Genomic DNA, 18,891 nt, shown 5'->3' on the forward strand with positions numbered 1-18,891 from the left:
TGTTGCATCCTGCTGGACTTCTAATGTGTTTTCCACAAACCTATTTTATTTTTACATTTTTTTTATTTGGTTTAAACATTCCTTCAGGGTGCGTTTACACGTACAAATTCCGCAGCAGATTTGATGCTGTGTACAGTTTTTTAGTCAAATCTGCTGCGGATCTGCACCATCAAATCTACAGCGGATCTTGTAACTTGTTTCAGCTGCCCTGGAAGTACAAAATATACAAAAAGAATAAAAAAAAAAATTCTGCCAGTCCTACAATTGTTGGCCGATCGTTCGGCTGTCAGTTTTTGATGGTCACCCACGCATGCTCGCCTTACTATGGTGAGAAAACATTTTCTCATGTTGCCAGAATTAGCAGCAGAATGGTAAAAAATATTTAATTAAGATTATTAAAAAGTTCTTTTAATTTGGCCTTCTGGAACCAATCCTCTCTAAATCCTTTGCAGATGTGTCATGTCATTCTCGGAGGCCTCCAGCTGCCATGGTAAGTGAAATGCACCACAAAGTACATACATGGTTACAGTATAGTACCAATGAAAAAAGGGGGGGATGGATGAAGGGAAGGGAGGCTGCTTTTACATGTCTGTAATGGTAATAGAAGTAATGGATTGGTTCCCCACCTGGCATGATGTATCAATATCTTGTCGGCAGCAGGGAAACTCTTTGAATCTTTGAAAAGTATAATCGTTAATAAAGTGCCCTTTTGGCTAGCTGTGGTGCCCAGCTGAACTTTTGGTGTTTAAAGAGCATTACAGTGCTGCAGCAATTCAAAAAGTTTCCCTGATGCCAGCATGATATTGATACAGTACATCATGCCTGGTGGGCAACAAATCCATTACTTGCCTTCCCCGTCCATAAGGTCCACATGAATGGGTAGATTCCATGCATATGCATTTATTTTATTTTTTTTCTATGAAGTTGTCTAAGCCTGTTGTGAACCCTCTACTGTTGTTTATGTGATTATTCCACAGATTCTCTGTTATGATGGTAAAGAAGGCTTCTTGCCTCCGGAGATTAATGACCCTATTTCACGGGCCGTCTAGAGGAGCAAACGAGCGCTGTCAGCGCTCGTTTGCTCCTCGTTCCCCGTTTGCTGCCGCCGCTATTCATCGCGGCTGCAGCGAGCGGTGAGTGCGGGCGGGGAGCTGCGGGGGGGCTGCCCGGGTGATCGCTGATCGTCCGGGCAGCCCATAGGATACAGCAGTGTCTGCTGCCTATGCTCCTATTCAACGGAGCAATGGCAGCAGATCGCTGCTATATCAGTCGCTTGTTTTTCAACATATTGAAAAACAAGCGACTGCAACAATCAGCCGACATGACCGATGTCGGCTGATCGTTGCACTCTATTCCACGGGACGATTATCGTCCGTAGCAGCCGAATACGGACGATAATCGTTCCGTCGAATAGGGCCTTAAACCTTTCTTGTCCTTTGTGGGGTTTTTACTTGGAACATTATTTCCAAGAACATTTATTTCTTGTAGGGGCCATATATATTTTTAAGTCAATCAATCATATCTCCCTTTTATATGTCTCAAGACTAATGTTGCAGTTCGGACCCCCACCTGACAACCCTTTACATGCCACGATTGCTACTCATTGTACAACCTCAACTCCAAAAAAGTTGGGACACTAAACAAATTGTGTATAAAAACTGAATACAATGATGTGGAGGTGCCAACATCTAATATTTTATTCAGAATAGAACACAAATCACAGATCAAAAGTTTAAACTGAGAGTGTATCATTTTAAGTGAAAAATAAGTTGTTTCAAAATATCACAGTGTCTATAAATCCCCAAAAAGTTGGGACAACCAGCAAGAAGTGCCTGAAAAAATTACATTGAGCGTATAACGAACAGCAGGAAGACCAATCAACACTAATTAGGTGAATTGACAACATGCTTGGGTATAAAAAGAGCTACTCAGAGTGTCAATGTCTCTCTGAAGCCAAAATGGTAAGAGGACCACCATTATTGTGCAGAAAGATAGTGCAGCAATACCAGGGTGGTGTTACCCAGCGTAAAATAGCAAAGAATTTCAAGTTATCATCCTCAACCATACATAACATCATCAGAAGATTCAGAGAATCTGGAACAATCGCTGTGCGTAAGGGTCAAGGCTGTAAAACTCTACTTGATGCTGGTGATCTCTGGGTCCTTAAACGTCACTGCACCTCAAACAGGAACGCCACTGTCAAGGAAATAACAGGAATACTTCCAGAAAGCATTGTCAGTGACCACAATCCACCGTGCCATCCGCTGTTTCCAGCTGAAACTCTACAGTGCAAAGAGGAAGCCATTTCTAAGCAAGCTCCACAAGCTCAGCTGTTTGTATTGGGCCAGGGGTCATTTAAAATGGAGTGTGGCAAAATGGAAAACTGTTCTGTGGTAGGATGAGTCACGATTTGAAGTTCTTTATGTAGCAGTGGGATGCCATGTCATCCGGACCAGAGAGGACAAGGACAACCCAAGTTATCAACGCTCCGTTGAGAAACCTGCATCACTGATGGTATGGGGTTGCATGGTATGGAGTGCTTGTGGCATGGGCAGATTTCATGTCTGGAAAGACACCATTAATGCAGAGCTATGTTAAGGTTCTAGAACAACATATGCTCCCATCTAGACATCAGCTTTTTAAGGGAAGACCCAGCATTTTTCTACAAGATAGTGCCAGAACACATTCTGCAGCAATCACAACATCATGGCTAAGTAGGAGAAGGATCTGGGTATGAAATGGCAGCCTGCAGTCCAGATCTTTCACCTATAGAGAACATTTGGCGCATCATATAGAGAAAGGTGCGACAAATAAGTCCCAAGACGATTGAACAGTTAGAGGCCTGTATTATACATAAATAGGAGAGCATTCCTATTTCTAAACTTGAGAAACTGGTCTCTGTCTCCTGACGTCTGTTGACTATTGTAAAAAGTAGGGGAGATGCCACACAGTGGTAAAAACGGCATGGTCCCAACTTTTTGGGGATTTGTAGACAATGAAATTTTGAAACAACATATCTTTGACTTAAAATGATACATTCTCTCAGTTTTATCTGTGATTTGTGTTCTATTCTGAATAAAATATTAGATGATGATACCTCCACATTAGGGCTGGGCGATATGAACGATATGCAAAAATATCGTCATCAATTCGGATGACGATATAGATTTTCGGGATATCGTCATATCGCGATACATGCCCACGGAGCGGTAGTGAATAAGCTTCTCACTTACCGCTCCGTGGTACCGCGCTGCAGGGCCTTTCATCCACGCATCGTCAGCGCGCTAGCTGACGATGCGTGTGATGTCAGGTCTCTCCCAGTGCATGCTGGGAAGAAGACGCGGCCTGTCTCGCCTCGCGGACTCCATCAGCCAGCCCTGCAGGAAAGGTAAGTAGCAGAGGGGTCGGGGGGTGCAGATGGCTATGGCATGGGGCTGATGATGGCCCTGGCTGGGGGGACATGATGTGGCAATGGCATGGGGCTTGGCTGGCACATAGGGAAAGCTGATGATGGCATAGGGGAGGGGGAGATGACTGGCACCGGGGTGGGGGGGGCTGATGACTGGCAACGGGGGGCTGATAACTGGCAAGGGGGGGCTGATAACTGGCAAAGGGGAGGACTGATAACTGGCACAGGGGAAGGCTGATGACTGGCAAGGGGGGCTGATGACTGGCACAAGGGGGGGCTGATGGCACAGGGGAGGGCTGATGACTGGCACAGGGTGGGCTGATGGCACAGGGGAAGGCTGATAACTGGCACAAGGAGGGGCTGATTACTGGCACAAGGAGGGGCTGATGGCACAGGGAAAGGCTGATGACTGGCACAAGGGGGGCTGATAACTGGCACAAGGAGGGGCTGATAACTGGCACAAATAGGGGCTGATGGCACAGGGAAAGGCTGATGACTGGCACAAGGGGGGCTGATAACTGGCACAAGGAGGGGCTGATAACTGGCACAAATAGGGGCTGATGGCACAGGGAAAGGCTGATGACTGGCACAAGGGGGGCTGATAACTGGCACAGAGTGGGCTGATGGCACAGGGGAAGGCTGATGACTGGCAAGGGGGGTGATAACTGGCACAAGGGGGGCTGAAGGCATAGGGGAGGGCTGATGACTGGCACAGGGGAGGGCTGATGACTGGCACCAGGGGTGGCTGATTGCACAGGGGAGGGCTGATGACTAGCACAAGGGGGGGCTGATGGCACAGAGATGGCACAAAGGGGGCTGATTGCACAGGGCTGAGCCGCTGATGGCACGTGGGTGTGCCGTGGTGTGTGTCAAATTATCTTGTTAATGCCCATGCTGTTTGGTTCTAGTCTTCTTTATTGTTTATTTAAGATGTGTTATTTTCGTCGTTGAAAATAACGCTTTAGAAGTATAAAAAAAACCTTGGCTCCTAGATTCTGCTTAAATTTGTCAAGCCCTGACATAAGGGATGATGGTGCTGGCTGGGAGACAGGATGATGGCAAAAAATGGCATGGGGCTGATGTTGTATACACACACAAAAAAATTGATATATCGTGCATGCATCAAATTATATCGTGCTATAAATTTTAGGCCATATCGCCCAGCCCTACTCCACATCATTGCATTCAGTTTTTATTTACAATTTGTTTAGTGTCCCATCCTTTTTGGAATTGAGGTTGTAGTATGTAGAGGGTTAGACTGCCTGCATCTGAAGTCCAATTCCTATAGTTGCTGATTTACCATTATTTGTTGACAATGACAGTGCCTGTTTAAAGTAAGCTCTAATAATAATAAAGACAACAAGCTAAAGGAAGAGGAGGTTACAGTGTAGCACTGTGGACATACAGAAGATGAGAAGAGAGGAAAGAGAAGACTGCAATTGATGAAGGGAAAAAGAGAAGAAACCAATAGAAGAAGAGAAGAAAGGGAATAAGGGAAGAAAGCAAAAGAAGAGGAAAGAGAAGAAAGCAATACAAGAAGAACGGGAAGAGAAAATGAATAGGAAGAAAAAGAGAAGTAAGCAATACAAGAAGATATGGAAGAGAATAGAGGATATAAGAAAGGAAAGGTGAGACAAAAAGAAAGCAGTAGAAGAAGAGAGAAAAGGAAGAAGAGAAGAAAGCAATAGAAGAAGAGGGAAGAAAAGAAAGCAATACAAGAAGAGAGGGAAGAGAAAAGGAATAGGAAGAAAAAGAAGTAAGCAATACAAGTAGATAGGGAAGAGGAAGAGAACAGAGGAAAGAAGAAAGCAATAGAAAAGATAAAGGAAAGGGGAGACAAAAAGCAGTAGAAGAAGACAGAAAGGAAAGAAGGCAATAGAAGAAAGGGGAAAGTGGAGAGAAACAGAAAGGGAGGGGGAATTAGGAACAGTAAGGGGAGGATGTCTGTCTACAGACACCCAGGGGGATAGTGAAAAGGTCATGACACTAAATTAAGTTAAAGCAGTCTATAAGATGGTAAAAGATGCCTGTAAGTGGCAATCTCCTGAAACTCTCCTCAGGAGTCGGGTCCAATAAAAATGGTCAGGAGCGTCTTGTAAACTAGCTGTCAAATTCACCATATACATCAAGTCCTTGACCTTCAATGGTCATAGGGCGGTAGAAGAAGAGTCCTGCTTTTTCCAGAGCAAAGGGATGTGAGCGCAGGCTGCCATAACTAGAAAGTATTTGTAAGCAGTCAGAGAAAACTCATAATGGAGAAGAAAGAGGGCAGGTCCCATAGACATCTTAAGGTCACTGTTCACACTAATCACCTTGATCCAAAAAGGGACATCCTATGCAGAAAGGTTCCATCAGCAGAGCCACATCGCCAACAGGTCGGCATAAAGACAGGAAGGAACCAATACCATCTACAAATTACCTTGTACACTGCCTCTTGGAAATGATGACTTAGGTGCCAAAGTGATGTGTTTTGGGGTCAGAGTTATGTCAAGCTCATGTTGGTCCACAAAAACAAATAGGCAGAGGACAAGGTATGGCACAGAGTGCCCCTGCCAAGGCAAAACCATTCCAGTGCAGAAATCCTGAGAGTACTACTTACAATCCTGAAGACTGTAATGGTCCTTTTACACCTGGCAATCTTCGACCATCTGCAGCCACAACCAAGTGTTCCTTTGCGGTGCCTTTGCACATCAAAATTATTCGAGTGGCTGGGCTGCTTGAATGATCCCTGTATCGTTTGTGCGGCCATTTAAATACACAGGGAGATGTGCAGCCGATAAAGAGTTTTAAGGGCTGGACAAGAGATACAATCAGCTGACAAACCGGCCTTTTCTGATCGCTTTCACTTTTTAATGGGCTGATTGTTTGTAGCAACGCTCGTTGGTGATAATTGGCCCATATAAAACACTCTTAACCCCTTAAGGACAGAGCCTGAAATGGCCTTAATGACAGAGACAAATTTTATGAATATGACCAGTGTCACTTTAGTCATTAATACCTTCGGGATGCTTTTACCTATCCGGCTGATTCTGAGATTGTTTTCTCGTGACACATTGTACTTTACATTTCTGGTAAATTGGAGTCGATACTCATAACGAATCTTTATGAAAAAAACCCAAATAATGTGAAAAAATGTGAAAAAATGCATTTTTCCAACTTTGAAACTTTTTTGCGTATACAGAAAGTGGTTATACCACATAAATTATATATTAAATAGCATTAGCAACATGTCTACTTTATGTTGGCGGCATTTATTAAACTATCTTTCATTTTTTTTAGACGATAGGAAGCTTAAAACATTAGCAGCAAATTTCCAAATTTTCAGTAAAATTTCAAAATCAGATATTTTTAGGGACCTGTTCAGGTTTAAAGTGTATTTGAGGGGCCTGTATGTTAGAAAGCCCCACAAAGCACCCCATTTCAGAAACTGCACCCCCCAAACTCTGCAAAAGCACATCCAGAAAGTGTTTTAACCCTTTAGGGGAGTCACAGAAATAAAAGCGAAGTGTGTAAGGAATTTGAAAATTTTAATTTTCTGTGCAGAGATTTTATTGTAATCCAATATTTTTCATAATTATAAACCTATTACCAGAGAAATGCACCCCAATAATTATTGCCCCGTTTCTGCAGTTTATAGAAATACCCCATATGTGACCCTATTGCGCTATTTGACGCAACCACAAGCCTCAGATATAAGGGAGCGCCTAGTGAATTTCAATGCCTCCGTTATATTTGGTCATTTCTGACTGTACCACTTCAGGTTGGCAGAGGCTCTGGGGTGCCAAAACCTAAAAAACACCCCTAAAGGGACACCATTTAGAAAACTACACCCCTCAAGGAATGTAACAAGGGGTGCGGTGAGCATCTGGACCCCACAGGTGCTTCACAGATTTTCCGAACAATATGGCGTGAAAAAAGAAAAAATTATTTTTTACACTAAAACGTTGTTCTAGCCTTCAATTTTTCATTTTCTTAAAGGGATAAGAGGCAAAAAAAGACAAAAAATGTGTAGCGCAGTTTCTCCCGAGTACGAAAATACCCCACATGTGGCGATAAAGGGCCAAGCGGGCGCAGGACGAGCCTCCAAAGGGAAGGAGCGCCAATTGGCTTTTGGAAGCTGGATTTCACTGAAAAGGATTTCAAGGGCCATGTCGCATTTACAGAGCCCTCGTGCTGCCAAGACACTGGAAACCCCCCACAAGTGATTCCATTCTGGAAACTACACCCCTCAAGGAATCTAACAAGGGGTGCAGTAAGCATATGGACCCCACTGGTGACGGGCACAAATGTGGAACAATGTGACGTGAAAGGGAAAAATTTCATTTTTTCACTTTCATGGCACAAATGTGTCCGTCATCAAGGGGTCCATATCCTCACTGCACCCCTTGTTAGATTCCCTGAGGGGTGCAGTTTCCAGAATGGGGTCACTTGTGGGGGGTTTCCAGTGTTTTGGCAGCACGAGGGCTCTGTAAATGCGACATGGCGTTCATCATCCATTCTAGCCAAATCCAACCTCCAAAATCCAAATGGCGCTCCTTCCCTTCGGAGGCTTGCCCTGCACCCACATGGCGCTTTATGTCCACATGTGGGGTATTTACGGACTCGGGGGAAATTGCTCTACACATATTGTGTGTTTTTTTCTCTTTTAACCCCTTGTGAAAATGATAAATTCAAGGCTAAACCAACATTATAGTGTAAAAAATGTAATATTTCATTTTCACGCCACATTGTTCCACATTTGTGCCCGTCACCAGTGGGGTCCATATGCTCACTACACCCCTTGTTACATTCCTTGAGGGGTGCAGTTTCCATAATGGGGTCACTTGTGGGGGGTTTCAACTGTCTTGGCAACACAGGGGCCTTTTGAATGCAACATGGCCCCTCGAAATCCATTCCATCCAAATCCAGCCTTCAAAAACCAAATGGCGCTCCTTCCCTTCGGAGGCTTACCCTGCACCCGCATGGCGCTTTATGTCCACATGTGGGGTATTTACGGACTCGGGGGAAATTGCGCTACACATTTTGTTTTTTTTCTCCTCTTTTAACCCCTTGTGAAAATGATAAATTCAAGGCTAGACCAACATTATAGTGTAAAAAATGTAATATTTCATTTTCACGCCACATTGTTCCACATTTGTGTCCGTCACCAGTGGGGTCCATATGCTCACTACACCCCTTGTTACATTCCTTGAGGGGTGCAGTTTCCATAATGGGGTCACTTGTGGGGGGTTTCAACTGTCTTGGCAACACAGGGGCCTTTTGAATGCAACATGGCCCCTCGAAATCCATTCCATCCAAATCCAGCCTTCAAAAACCAAATGGCGCTTCTTCCCTTCGGAGGCTTACCCTTCACCCGCATGGCGCTTTATGTCCACATGTGGGGTATTTCCGTACTCAGGGGAAATTGCTCTACACATTAAATGTTTTTTTTTATCTTTTAACCCCTTGTGAAAATGAAAAAACATGACAAGATTAATAATTTAGAGTAAAAATTTTACAAAAATTACACTAAATGTTGGTCTAGCCTTGATTTTTTTCCATTTCCACAAGGGGTTAAAAAAGAAAATGAACACAAAACGTGTAGGGTAGTGTCCCCTGAGTACGAAAATACCCCACATGTGGGCATAATGTGCCATATGGGCACAGGGCAAGCCACCAAAGGGACAGAGCGCCATTTAGAGGCTGGAATGGAGGATGGAGGCCATGTCGCAATTACAAAGCTCCTGTGCTGCCAGGTCAGTAGAAACCCCCGACAAGTGACCCCATTCTGGAAACTACACCCCATAAGGAATCTAACAAGGGGTGCAGTGAGCATATGGACCCCACTGGTGACTGGCACATAAGTGGAACATGTGCCGAGAAAATAAAAAATACAATTTTTTTCATTTTCACGTCCCAAATGTGGCCGTCACCAGGGGGCCATATCCCCGCTGACCCCCTTGTTAGATTCCATATGGGGTGTAGTTTCCAGAATGGGGTCACTTGTGGGGGGTTTCTACTGTCCTGGCTGCACAGAGGCTTTGTAATTGCATCATGGCATCCTCTAATGGGAATGGCGGCCATACCTATTTAGCTGGGGAAAAGGGACAATTATTAATTTATTTGGGGGTATTAGGCCAATTATTAGTTTATAAGGTTGGAAATGACAGGTGTCCATCAAATTCAACCTGTGTTGATCCAGAGGAAGGCAAAAAACCCTCGTAAGGCAGACGACAGTAGCCTCATCACAGGGGAAAAATTCCTTCCCGAATCCATAATGGCGATCAGAATAATCCCTGAATCAACGTGACCCCTGAAATAGGAATAAGGGACAGAATTTAGATAATGTAGAACCCCAGTGACGTGTGGTGCGCCTTGGAGCGATCCAGTATGCAGAGGTCTGGGCGATCAGGACAGGTGTCACACTGGAAAATGGTGTCCTTCCTGATCCCCCTGTTACCCCACACTCTGCACTTCTTCTGGGGTCTCCTGTTCTCCAGTGTGGGGGACGTCACCTGGAGAATGTTGTCCTGGTGCGATACGGGGTCCTTCATATCCAGAAGTGCTGGGTCCGCTCCATGGCTGCTAAATATTAGGGCACTATTACTACTTCTGATATTTACGGATCGTGCCGCAAGCTACAGGGCAGCGAGGGACCGGAAGAGGGGGTGCTGGTATAAAAGTTATCCCTGTACAGGTGGTGACCTTTATCCAGCAGTGGGAAGATCAGTTCCCGGACGATCTCCCCATTAACTCCGAGGATGGGGGGGGGGGAGGGGGCATCTGGGGGCATCTGGGGGCTGGATTCGGGTGTCCCTTCCTTCATACACTCTAAGGGTACATGCACACTGCGGAATCGCGACAGATAACCCTTCGTGCATTTCACAGTTGGCACCCGCCGGCGGACTGATGCGGGCGCACGTCTCCACACGTGTCATAGACTCCATTCTATGCACGGGCGGATTCCGCTCTCCGTCCAACGTGTTCATTCTTTGGATGGACGACGGATTCCGCCCGTGCATAGAATGGAGTCTATGACACGGATAGAGACATGCGCCCGCATCAGTCCGCCGGCGGGTGCCAGCTGCGGAATGCACAAAGGGTTATCCTTCGCCATTCCGCAGTTTGCACGTACCCGAAATCTGTAAGTGTACCCTGAGGTACTCTCACAGAGTTTGTAGAATTTCACACCATACCGCCATCTCTTATTGGGACGGTACTGGCGGAAAAGACGTGTCTGGGGGGCAGCGTACGCTACGCTACCCCCAGACACGTCACTGGATGATGAGGATGATGAGGATGAATGGAGGAAAGAAGGATCCCCCCATTCATCCTCACTGGCTGTTTCGGTGTCGGAGGCAATAATAACGTATCCCTCTGACGCCGAAAACACCCTAGGGGCCATCTTTATATGGGGATTGGTATATGGGGTATGTAGTGGTGTAGTGTCAAACTTTATTCAATGTAGTGTGGTGTAATGTAGTGTTTTTTACGTGTTTTTTTTTACAGTAAGTATAAAAAAAAACTTACGCCAACAAAGGAGTTGCTGATAAATGCCGCTATTGTGTCCGGCACTTATAAGCAGACCGTGGCAGTAGAATATAGAAAAAAAACACCCTACGCCAAAAAGGAGGAGTTGCTGATTAGCAGCGCACTTTCGTGCGATGCTGATCAACACTCAGCGGCGATAGGGTGCGGAAAATAGAAAAAAAAAAATTTGGGAAAAAAAAATAATTTTTTTTATATTCTGAATATCCCTGTAGCTGCTGATAAGTGTATTACACATATCAGCCGCTAGGGGGCAGCAGAGCGCAAAATCCGGAAAATGACGAGGCTGGAGCCGAAAATAGCCGAAAGAAGACGACGAGGACCGCCGGAAAGACCCGAAGACCGAACGGAATGACGGAGGACGCCGCGAACCCGGAAGACGCCGATCAGGAGCCCGGGACAGGTGAGTAATGTACAAATACCTGCTCTGGACCCCTCGGCTCTCTAGCTGAGGGGTCCAGGGCAGGTATTTACTATTTTGCTGGACTCTGATCGCCGTGCCACCGGCCCGATCGCCGTGAACGGCCGGCCGGCCGTTCACGGCGATCGGGCCGGTGGCACGGCGATCAACATTACTTTTTACAGTAATGGCGGTCGGTGCCGTCCTCGGACAGCACCGACCGCCATTTTTTTCCGGGTCATCGGGTCACCGATGACCCGGAAAGGTTCCGATCGCCGCTATTGGCTGATCTGAATTGATCAGCCTATAGCGGCGATCGTAAGCACGGGGGGTGTTAACCACCCCCCGTGCCGTGAAGCTAAGATGGCCTGCTATACATTATAGCAGGCCATCTTCCCCGACCGCTGTGTGTGAACACGCAGCGATCGGGGAAACATCGGGCGTACCCATACGCCCGTTTGCGTTAAAGCCCAGGCAACGGGGGCGTATGGGTACGCCCGATGTCGTTAAGGGGTTAAGTAGCACTCTCACACCATTCTCTCCAAGCATACCAAAAGCGTAGGGTCATAAGTAGGATGGAACTAAGTTGGCTGGCTGATTTAGCTGTTTTAGAGACGGATTTCTCCTAACAATATTCAGTGGATATCAGGTTGCAAGGAAGGGAGACACCTAGTGGCCATGACTTTACAGTGTATTTTTCTGGTGTAAAGAGTCATTTTTATAATATAAATTGACTTACAAATCAGAGGTTAGTTGGGTGAAAGATCAGAAGCAACAAGAGAAAATATTACTTTACTGAAAGAGTGGTAGATGCTTTGCACAAACTTCCAGCAGATGTGGTTGGTTAATCTACAATACCTGACTAAAAATGAACATATATCTATCCTGAGACTATAAGAAAGGAAATAACAGGACGGTCTGGACGGCGCAGAAGGGATTTTTCTGCTTTTATGTTTTTAATGACATGGAGAGAAGTTGTAAAAAGAGTAAAGTTTTGTAGTCAGCAGCGTCCTCTCTCTTTCGTAGAGTGTAAGCTCTTAGGATCAATGGGGTCCTCTCTCCCATAGAGTGTAAGCTCTTAGGATCAGTGGTATCCTCTCTTATAGAGTTTATGCTCTTAGGATCAGTGGTTTCCTCTCTCCCATAGAGTGTAAGCTCTTAGGATCAATGGGGTCCTCTCTCCCATAGAGTGTAAGCTCTTAGGATTAGTGGTGTCCTCTCTCCCATAGAGTGTAAGCTCTTAGGATCAATGGGGTCCTCTCTCCCATAGAGTGTAAGCTCTTAGGATTAGTGGTGTCCTCTCTCCCATAGAGTGTAAGCTCTTAGGATCAGTGGTATCATCTCTCCCATAGAGTGTAAGCTCTTAGGATCAGTGGTGTCCTCTCTCCCATAGAGTGTAAGCTCTTAGGATCAGTGGTGTCCTCTCTCCCATAGAGTGTAAGCTCTTAGGATCAATGGGGTCCTCTCTCCCATAGAGTGTAAGCTCTTAGGATCAGTGGTATCCTCTCTCCCATAGAGTGTAAGCTCTTAGGATCAATGGGGTCCTCTCTCCCATAGAGTGTAAGCTCTTAGGATTAGTGGTGTCCTCTCTCCCATAGAGTGTAAGCTCTTAGGATCAATGGGGTCCTCTCTCCCATAGAGTGTAAGCTCTTAGGATTAGTGGTGTCCTCTCTCCCATAGAGTGTAAGCTCTTAGGATCAGTGGTATCATCTCTCCCATAGAGTGTAAGCTCTTAGGATTAGTGGTGTCCTCTCTCCCATAGAGTGTAAGCTCTTAGGATCAATGGGGTCCTCTCTCCCATAGAGTGTAAGCTCTTAGGATCAATGGGGTCCTCTCTCCCATAGAGTGTAAGCTCTTAGGATCAGTGGGGTCCTCTCTCCCATAGAGTGTAAGCTCTTAGGATTAGTGGTGTCCTCTCTCCCATAGAGTGTAAGCTCTTAGGATCAATGGGGTCCTCTCTCCCATAGAGTGTAAGCTCTTAGGATCAGTGGGGTCCTCTCTCCCATAGAGTGTAAGCTCTTAGGATCAGTGGGGTCCTCTCTCCCATAGAGTGTAAGCTCTTAGGATCTGTGGGACCTCTCTCCCATAGAGTGTAAGCTCTTAGTATCAGTGGAACCTCTCTCCCATAGAGTGTAAGCTCTTAGGATCTGTGGGACCTCTCTCCCATAGAGTGTAAGCTCTTAGTATCAGTGGAACCTCTCTCCCATAGAGTGTAAGCTCTTAGGATCAGTGGTGTCCTCTCTCCCATAGAGTGTAAGCTCTTAGTATCAGTGGAACCTCTCTCCTATAGAGTGTAAGCTCTTAGGATCAGTGGGGTCCTCTCTCCCATAGAGTGTAAGCTCTTAGGATCAGTGGTGTCCTCTTTTATAGAGTGTAAGCTCTTAGGATTAGTGGTGTCCTCTCTCCCATAGAGTGTAAGCTCTTAGGATTAGTGGTGTCCTCTCTCCCATAGAGTGTAAGCTCTTAGGATCAGTGGTGTCCTCTTTTATAGAGTGTAAGCTCTTAGGATTAGTGGTGTCCTCTCTCCCATAGAGTGTAAGCTCTTAGGATCAGTGGTGTCCTCTCTCCCATAGAGTGTAAGCTCTTAGTATCAGTGGAACCTCTCTCCCATAGAGTGTAAGCTCTTAGGATCTGTGGGACCTCTCTCCCATAGAGTGTAAGCTCTTAGGATCAGTGGAACCTCTCTCCCATAGAGTGTAAGCTCTTAGGATCAGTGGTGTCCTCTCTCCCATAGAGTGTAAGCTCTTAGGATCAGTGGTATCCTCTCTCCCATAGAGTGTAAGCTCTTAGGATCAGTGGTGTCCTCTTTTATAGAGTGTAAGCTCTTAGGATCAGTGGGGTCCTCTCTCCCATAGAGTGTAAGCTCTTCGGATCAGTGGGGTCCTCTCTCCTATAGAGTGTAAGCTCTTAGGATCAGTGGTGTCCTCTCTCCCATAGAGTGTAAGCTCTTAGGATCAGTGGAACCTCTCTCCCATAGAGTGTAAGCTCTTAGGATCAGTGGAACCTCTCTCCCATAGAGTGTAAGCTCTTAGGATCAGTGGAACCTCTCTCCCATAGAGTGTAAGCTCTTCGGATCAGTGGTATCCTCTCTCCCATAGAGTGTAAGCTCTTCGGATCAGTGGGGTCCTCTCTCCTATAAAGTGTAAGCTCTTAGGATCAGTGGTATCATCTCTCCCATAGAGTGTAAGCTCTTAGGATCAGTGGGGTCCTCTCTCCCATAGAGTGTAAGCTCTTAGGATCAGTGGTATCCTCTCTCCCATAGAGTGTAAGCTCTTAGGATCAGTGGAACCTCTCTCCCATAGAGTGTAAGCTCTTAGGATTAGTGGTGTCCTCTCTCCCATAGAGTGTAAGCTCTTAGGATCAGTGGTGTCCTCTTTTATAGAGTGTAAGCTCTTAGGATCAGTGGGGTCCTCTCTCCCATAGAGTGTAAGCTCTTAGGATTAGTGGTGTCCTCTCTCCCATAGAGTGTAAGCTCTTAGGATCAGTGGTGTCCTCTCTTATAGAGTGTATGCTCTTAGGATCAGTGGTATCCTCTCTCCCATAGAGTGTAAGCTCTTAGGATCAGTGGAACCTCTCTCCCATAGAGTGTAAGCTCTTAGGATCAGTGGAACCTTTCTCCCATAGAGTGTAAGCTCTTAGGATCAGTGGTGTCCTCTCTCCCATAGAGTGTAAGCTCTTAGGATCAGTGGTGTCCTCTTTTATAGAGTGTAAGCTCTTAGGATCAGTGGGGTCCTCTCTCCCATAGAGTGTAAGCTCTTAGGATTAGTGGTGTCCTCTCTCCCATAGAGTGTAAGCTCTTAGGATCAGTGGTGTCCTCTCTTATAGAGTGTATGCTCTTAGGATCAGTGGTATCCTCTCTCCCATAGAGTGTAAGCTCTTCGGATCAGTGGTATCCTCTCTCCCATAGAGTGTAAGCTCTTCGGATCAGTGGAACCTCTCTCCCATAGAGTGTAAGCTCTTAGGATCAGTGGAACCTCTCTCCCATAGAGTGTAAGCTCTTAGGATCAGTGGTGTCCTCTCTCCCATAGAGTGTAAGCTCTTAGGATCCGTGGGACCTCTCTTATAGAGTGTAAGCTCTTAGGATTAGTGGTGTCCTCTCTCCCATAGAGTGTAAGCTCTTAGGATCAGTGGGGTCCTCTCTCCCATAGAGTGTAAGCTCTTAGGATCAGTGGTATCCTCTCTCCCATAGAGTGTAAGCTCTTAGGATCCGTGGGACCTCTCTTATAGAGTGTAAGCTCTTAGGATTAGTGGTGTCCTCTCTCCCATAGAGTGTAAGCTCTTAGGATCAGTGGGGTCCTCTCTTATAGAGTTTATGCTCTTAGGATCAGTGGTTTCCTCTCTCCCATAGAGTGTAATCTCTTAGGATCAATGGGGTCCTCTCTCCCATAGAGTGTAAGCTCTTAGGATCAGTGGGGTCCTCTCTCCCATAGAGTGTAAGCTCTTAGGATTAGTGGTGTCCTCTCTCCCATAGAGTGTAAGCTCTTAGGATCAGTGGGGTCCTCTCTACCATAGAGTGTACACAAGGACCTCTACAGAAACTCTTTTTTGGTGTGTACACGTCTGGCCTGTCTGGATGAGCGGAGGTAAGGAGACAATTAGGGGGAGGGGTGTGGATTTTCCTCTTGTAGATACATAGTGAGCATTATGCAGGTTGTAGTCCTGAGGGAACACTCCAGCAGTGCGGTATAGGAGCTCCATTCATCTCAGGTATGTTAATTGCTTTCATGTCTGAGGGATCGGCAGGACTTGTGGTCTTGATGATGTCACATTTTTTGGGGGTGTTTTGCCTTTTGGCAGTGTCCTCCCTAATCTCCCATGATACCCTCCTGTATGTGCGTGGCCCCTCAGGGGTGTCTTGTAGGTCATTGATATCTGAGATCAGTGCATGTGACTGATATCAGCTTCTCTTTTTATAACGCTTTAGCACTGATATAACCTCCAGACATTACATCTTATGTGACTGATATCAGCCGCTCCTCTTTTAACGCTCCAGTACTGATATAACCTCCTATTACATCTTATGTGACTGATATCAGCCGCTCCTCTTATAACGCTCCAATACTGATATAACCTCCTATTACATCATATGTGACTGATATCAGCCGCTCCTCTTATAACGCTCCAATACTGATATAATCATATGTGACTGATATCAGCCGCTCCTCTTATAACGCTCCAGTACTGATATAACCTCCTCTTACATCATATGTGACTGATATCAGCCGCTCCTCTTATAACGCTCCAGTACTGCTATAACCTCCTATTACATCCTATGTGACTGATATCAGCCGCTCCTCTTATAACGCTCCAATACTGATATAACCTCCTATTACATCCTATGTGACTGATATCAGCCGCTCCTCTTATAACGCTCCAGTACTGATATAACCTCCTATTACATCATATGTGACTGATATCAGCCGCTCCTCTTATAACGCTCCAGTACTGATATAACCTCCTATTACATCATATGTGACTGATATCAGCCGCTCCTCTTATAACGCTCCAATACTGATATAACCTCCTATTACATCCTATGTGACTGATATCAGCCGCTCCTCTTATAACGCTCCAGTACTGATATATCCTCCTTTTACATCATATGTGACTGATATCAGCCGCTCCTCTTATAACGCTCCAGTACTGATATATCCTCCTATTACATCATATGTGACTGATATCAGCCGCTCCTCTTATAACGCTCCAGTACTGATATATCCTCCTATTACATCATATGTGACTGATATCAGCCGCTCCTCTTATAACGCTCCAGTACTGCTATAACCTCCTATTACATCATATGTGACTGATATCAGCCGCTCCTCTTATAACGCTCCAGTACTGCTATAACCTTTTATTACATCATATGTGACTGATATCAGCCGCTCCTCTTATAACGCTCCAGCACTGATATATCCTCCTATTACATCATATGTGACTGATATCAGCCGCTCCTCTTATAACGCTCCAGCACTGATATAACCTCCTATTACATCATATGTGACTGATATCAGCCGCTCCTCTTATAACGCTCCAGTACTGATATATCCTCCTATTACATCATATGTGACTGATATCAGCCGCTCCTCTTATAACGCTCCAATACTGATATAATCATATGTGACTGATATCAGCCGCTCCTCTTATAACGCTCCAGTACTGATATAACCTCCTATTACATCATATGTGACTGATATCAGCCGCTCCTCTTATAACGCTCCAGTACTGCTATAACCTCCTATTACATCCTATGTGACTGATATCAGCCGCTCCTCTTATAACGCTCCTAAGTGGTGCAGGCTTTTGGGTGGGTTACAGAATGTAAAGCATGGGAACACTTTGTGGCTTGTGCCGTGCGGAGTGATGTAGAGACGTATCCCCTCCCCAGGCTCCGCCACAGGGCTGTGTACAGAAGAAGAATATTTTAGTGAATTAAAGTAAAATTAATGAGAATAAAGTGTTTTGAGAGTCCTGAGACTGGGGGAGGCTGCACATGGTCCGCTGTAGGTGTGCACTCACATACATGTGTGTGTTTGGATAGGTGTGTGTACGTGTGTATGTGGCACTCACAGCCCCCCTTCTCTCATTCCTTGTTTGCTTAAAATCCTGTGGGACAGAGAGAGAAGGAAAAAGTACGAACACTGAGACAGTCAGAACTAGAGAGACAGTGGGGGAAGTCTCAGAGAGTGAGAGACCAACACCACACTGGAGAGAGTGAAGGAGGAGAGCGGAGAAAGACAAGAGGAGGAACAGGAAGAAGGGAACTGGGAAGAGACGGCGTGCAAGGAAGGAAGAGTCTGAAGGTAAGCGAGACCGCTAGGAAATGTTCTGCAGGAGATCCCTGTATGCTGGTGTGATACAAAGTGTTCATGGTGGGACACAAGAGAGTGCCGGGATAGTCAGAAGGTGTTATACAGGAGAGGATACGAGCGATATACAAGAGAGGGTAAGAGCGACATACAGGAGAGGGTAAGAGCAATATACAGGAGAGGGTAAGAGTGATATACAGGAGAGGGTAAGAGTGATATACAGGAGAGGGTAAGAGCGACATACAGGAGAGGGTAAGAGCGACATACAGGAGAGGGTAAGAGTGATATACAGGAGAGGGTAAGAGTGATATACAGGAGAGGGTAAGAGCAACATACAGGAGAGGGTAAGAGTGATATACAGGAGAGGGTAAGAGTGATATACAGGAGAGGGTAAGAGCGATATACAGGAGAGGGTAAGAGTGATATACAGGAGAGGGTAAGAGTGATATACAGGAGAGGATGCAGGGTGATATACAGGAGAGGATGCAGGGTGATATACAGGAGAGGGTAAGAGTGATATACAGGAGAGGGTAAGAGCGATATACAGGAGAGGGTAAGAGCGATATACAGGAGAGGATGTAGGGTGATATACAGGAGAGGGTAAGAGTGATATACAGGAGAGGGTAAGAGCGATATACAGGAGAGGGTAAGAGCGATATACAGGAGAGGATGTAGGGTGATATACAGGAGAGGGTAAGAGTGATATACAGGAGAGGATGCAGGGTGATATACAGGAGAGGATGCAG

At 45.7% G+C, this 18,891-nt stretch overlaps 1 protein-coding gene across 4 annotated transcripts in view; it reads left to right on the plus strand.

Moving 5' to 3' along the window:
- The first annotated feature begins 457 nt into the window (after positions 1-457).
- The window catches only part of LOXL3 (lysyl oxidase like 3), an 86,470-nt gene continuing 68,036 nt past the window's right edge, over positions 458-18,891 (plus strand). For 3 of the 4 annotated variants that reach the window (XM_069977049.1, XM_069977050.1, XM_069977053.1), the window contains exon 1: positions 458-490. In XM_069977049.1, coding sequence (XP_069833150.1) covers positions 460-490 — 31 coding nt within the window. In that variant the 5' untranslated portion in view covers positions 458-459. Of the gene's footprint in view, positions 491-17,953; positions 18,140-18,891 lie in introns of all 4 variants that reach the window. The other variant, XM_069977051.1, reaches the window with a different exon arrangement.

Source organism: Dendropsophus ebraccatus, chromosome 7 (genome assembly GCF_027789765.1).
Source record: "Dendropsophus ebraccatus isolate aDenEbr1 chromosome 7, aDenEbr1.pat, whole genome shotgun sequence".
Taxonomy (NCBI): Eukaryota; Metazoa; Chordata; class Amphibia; order Anura; family Hylidae; genus Dendropsophus; species Dendropsophus ebraccatus.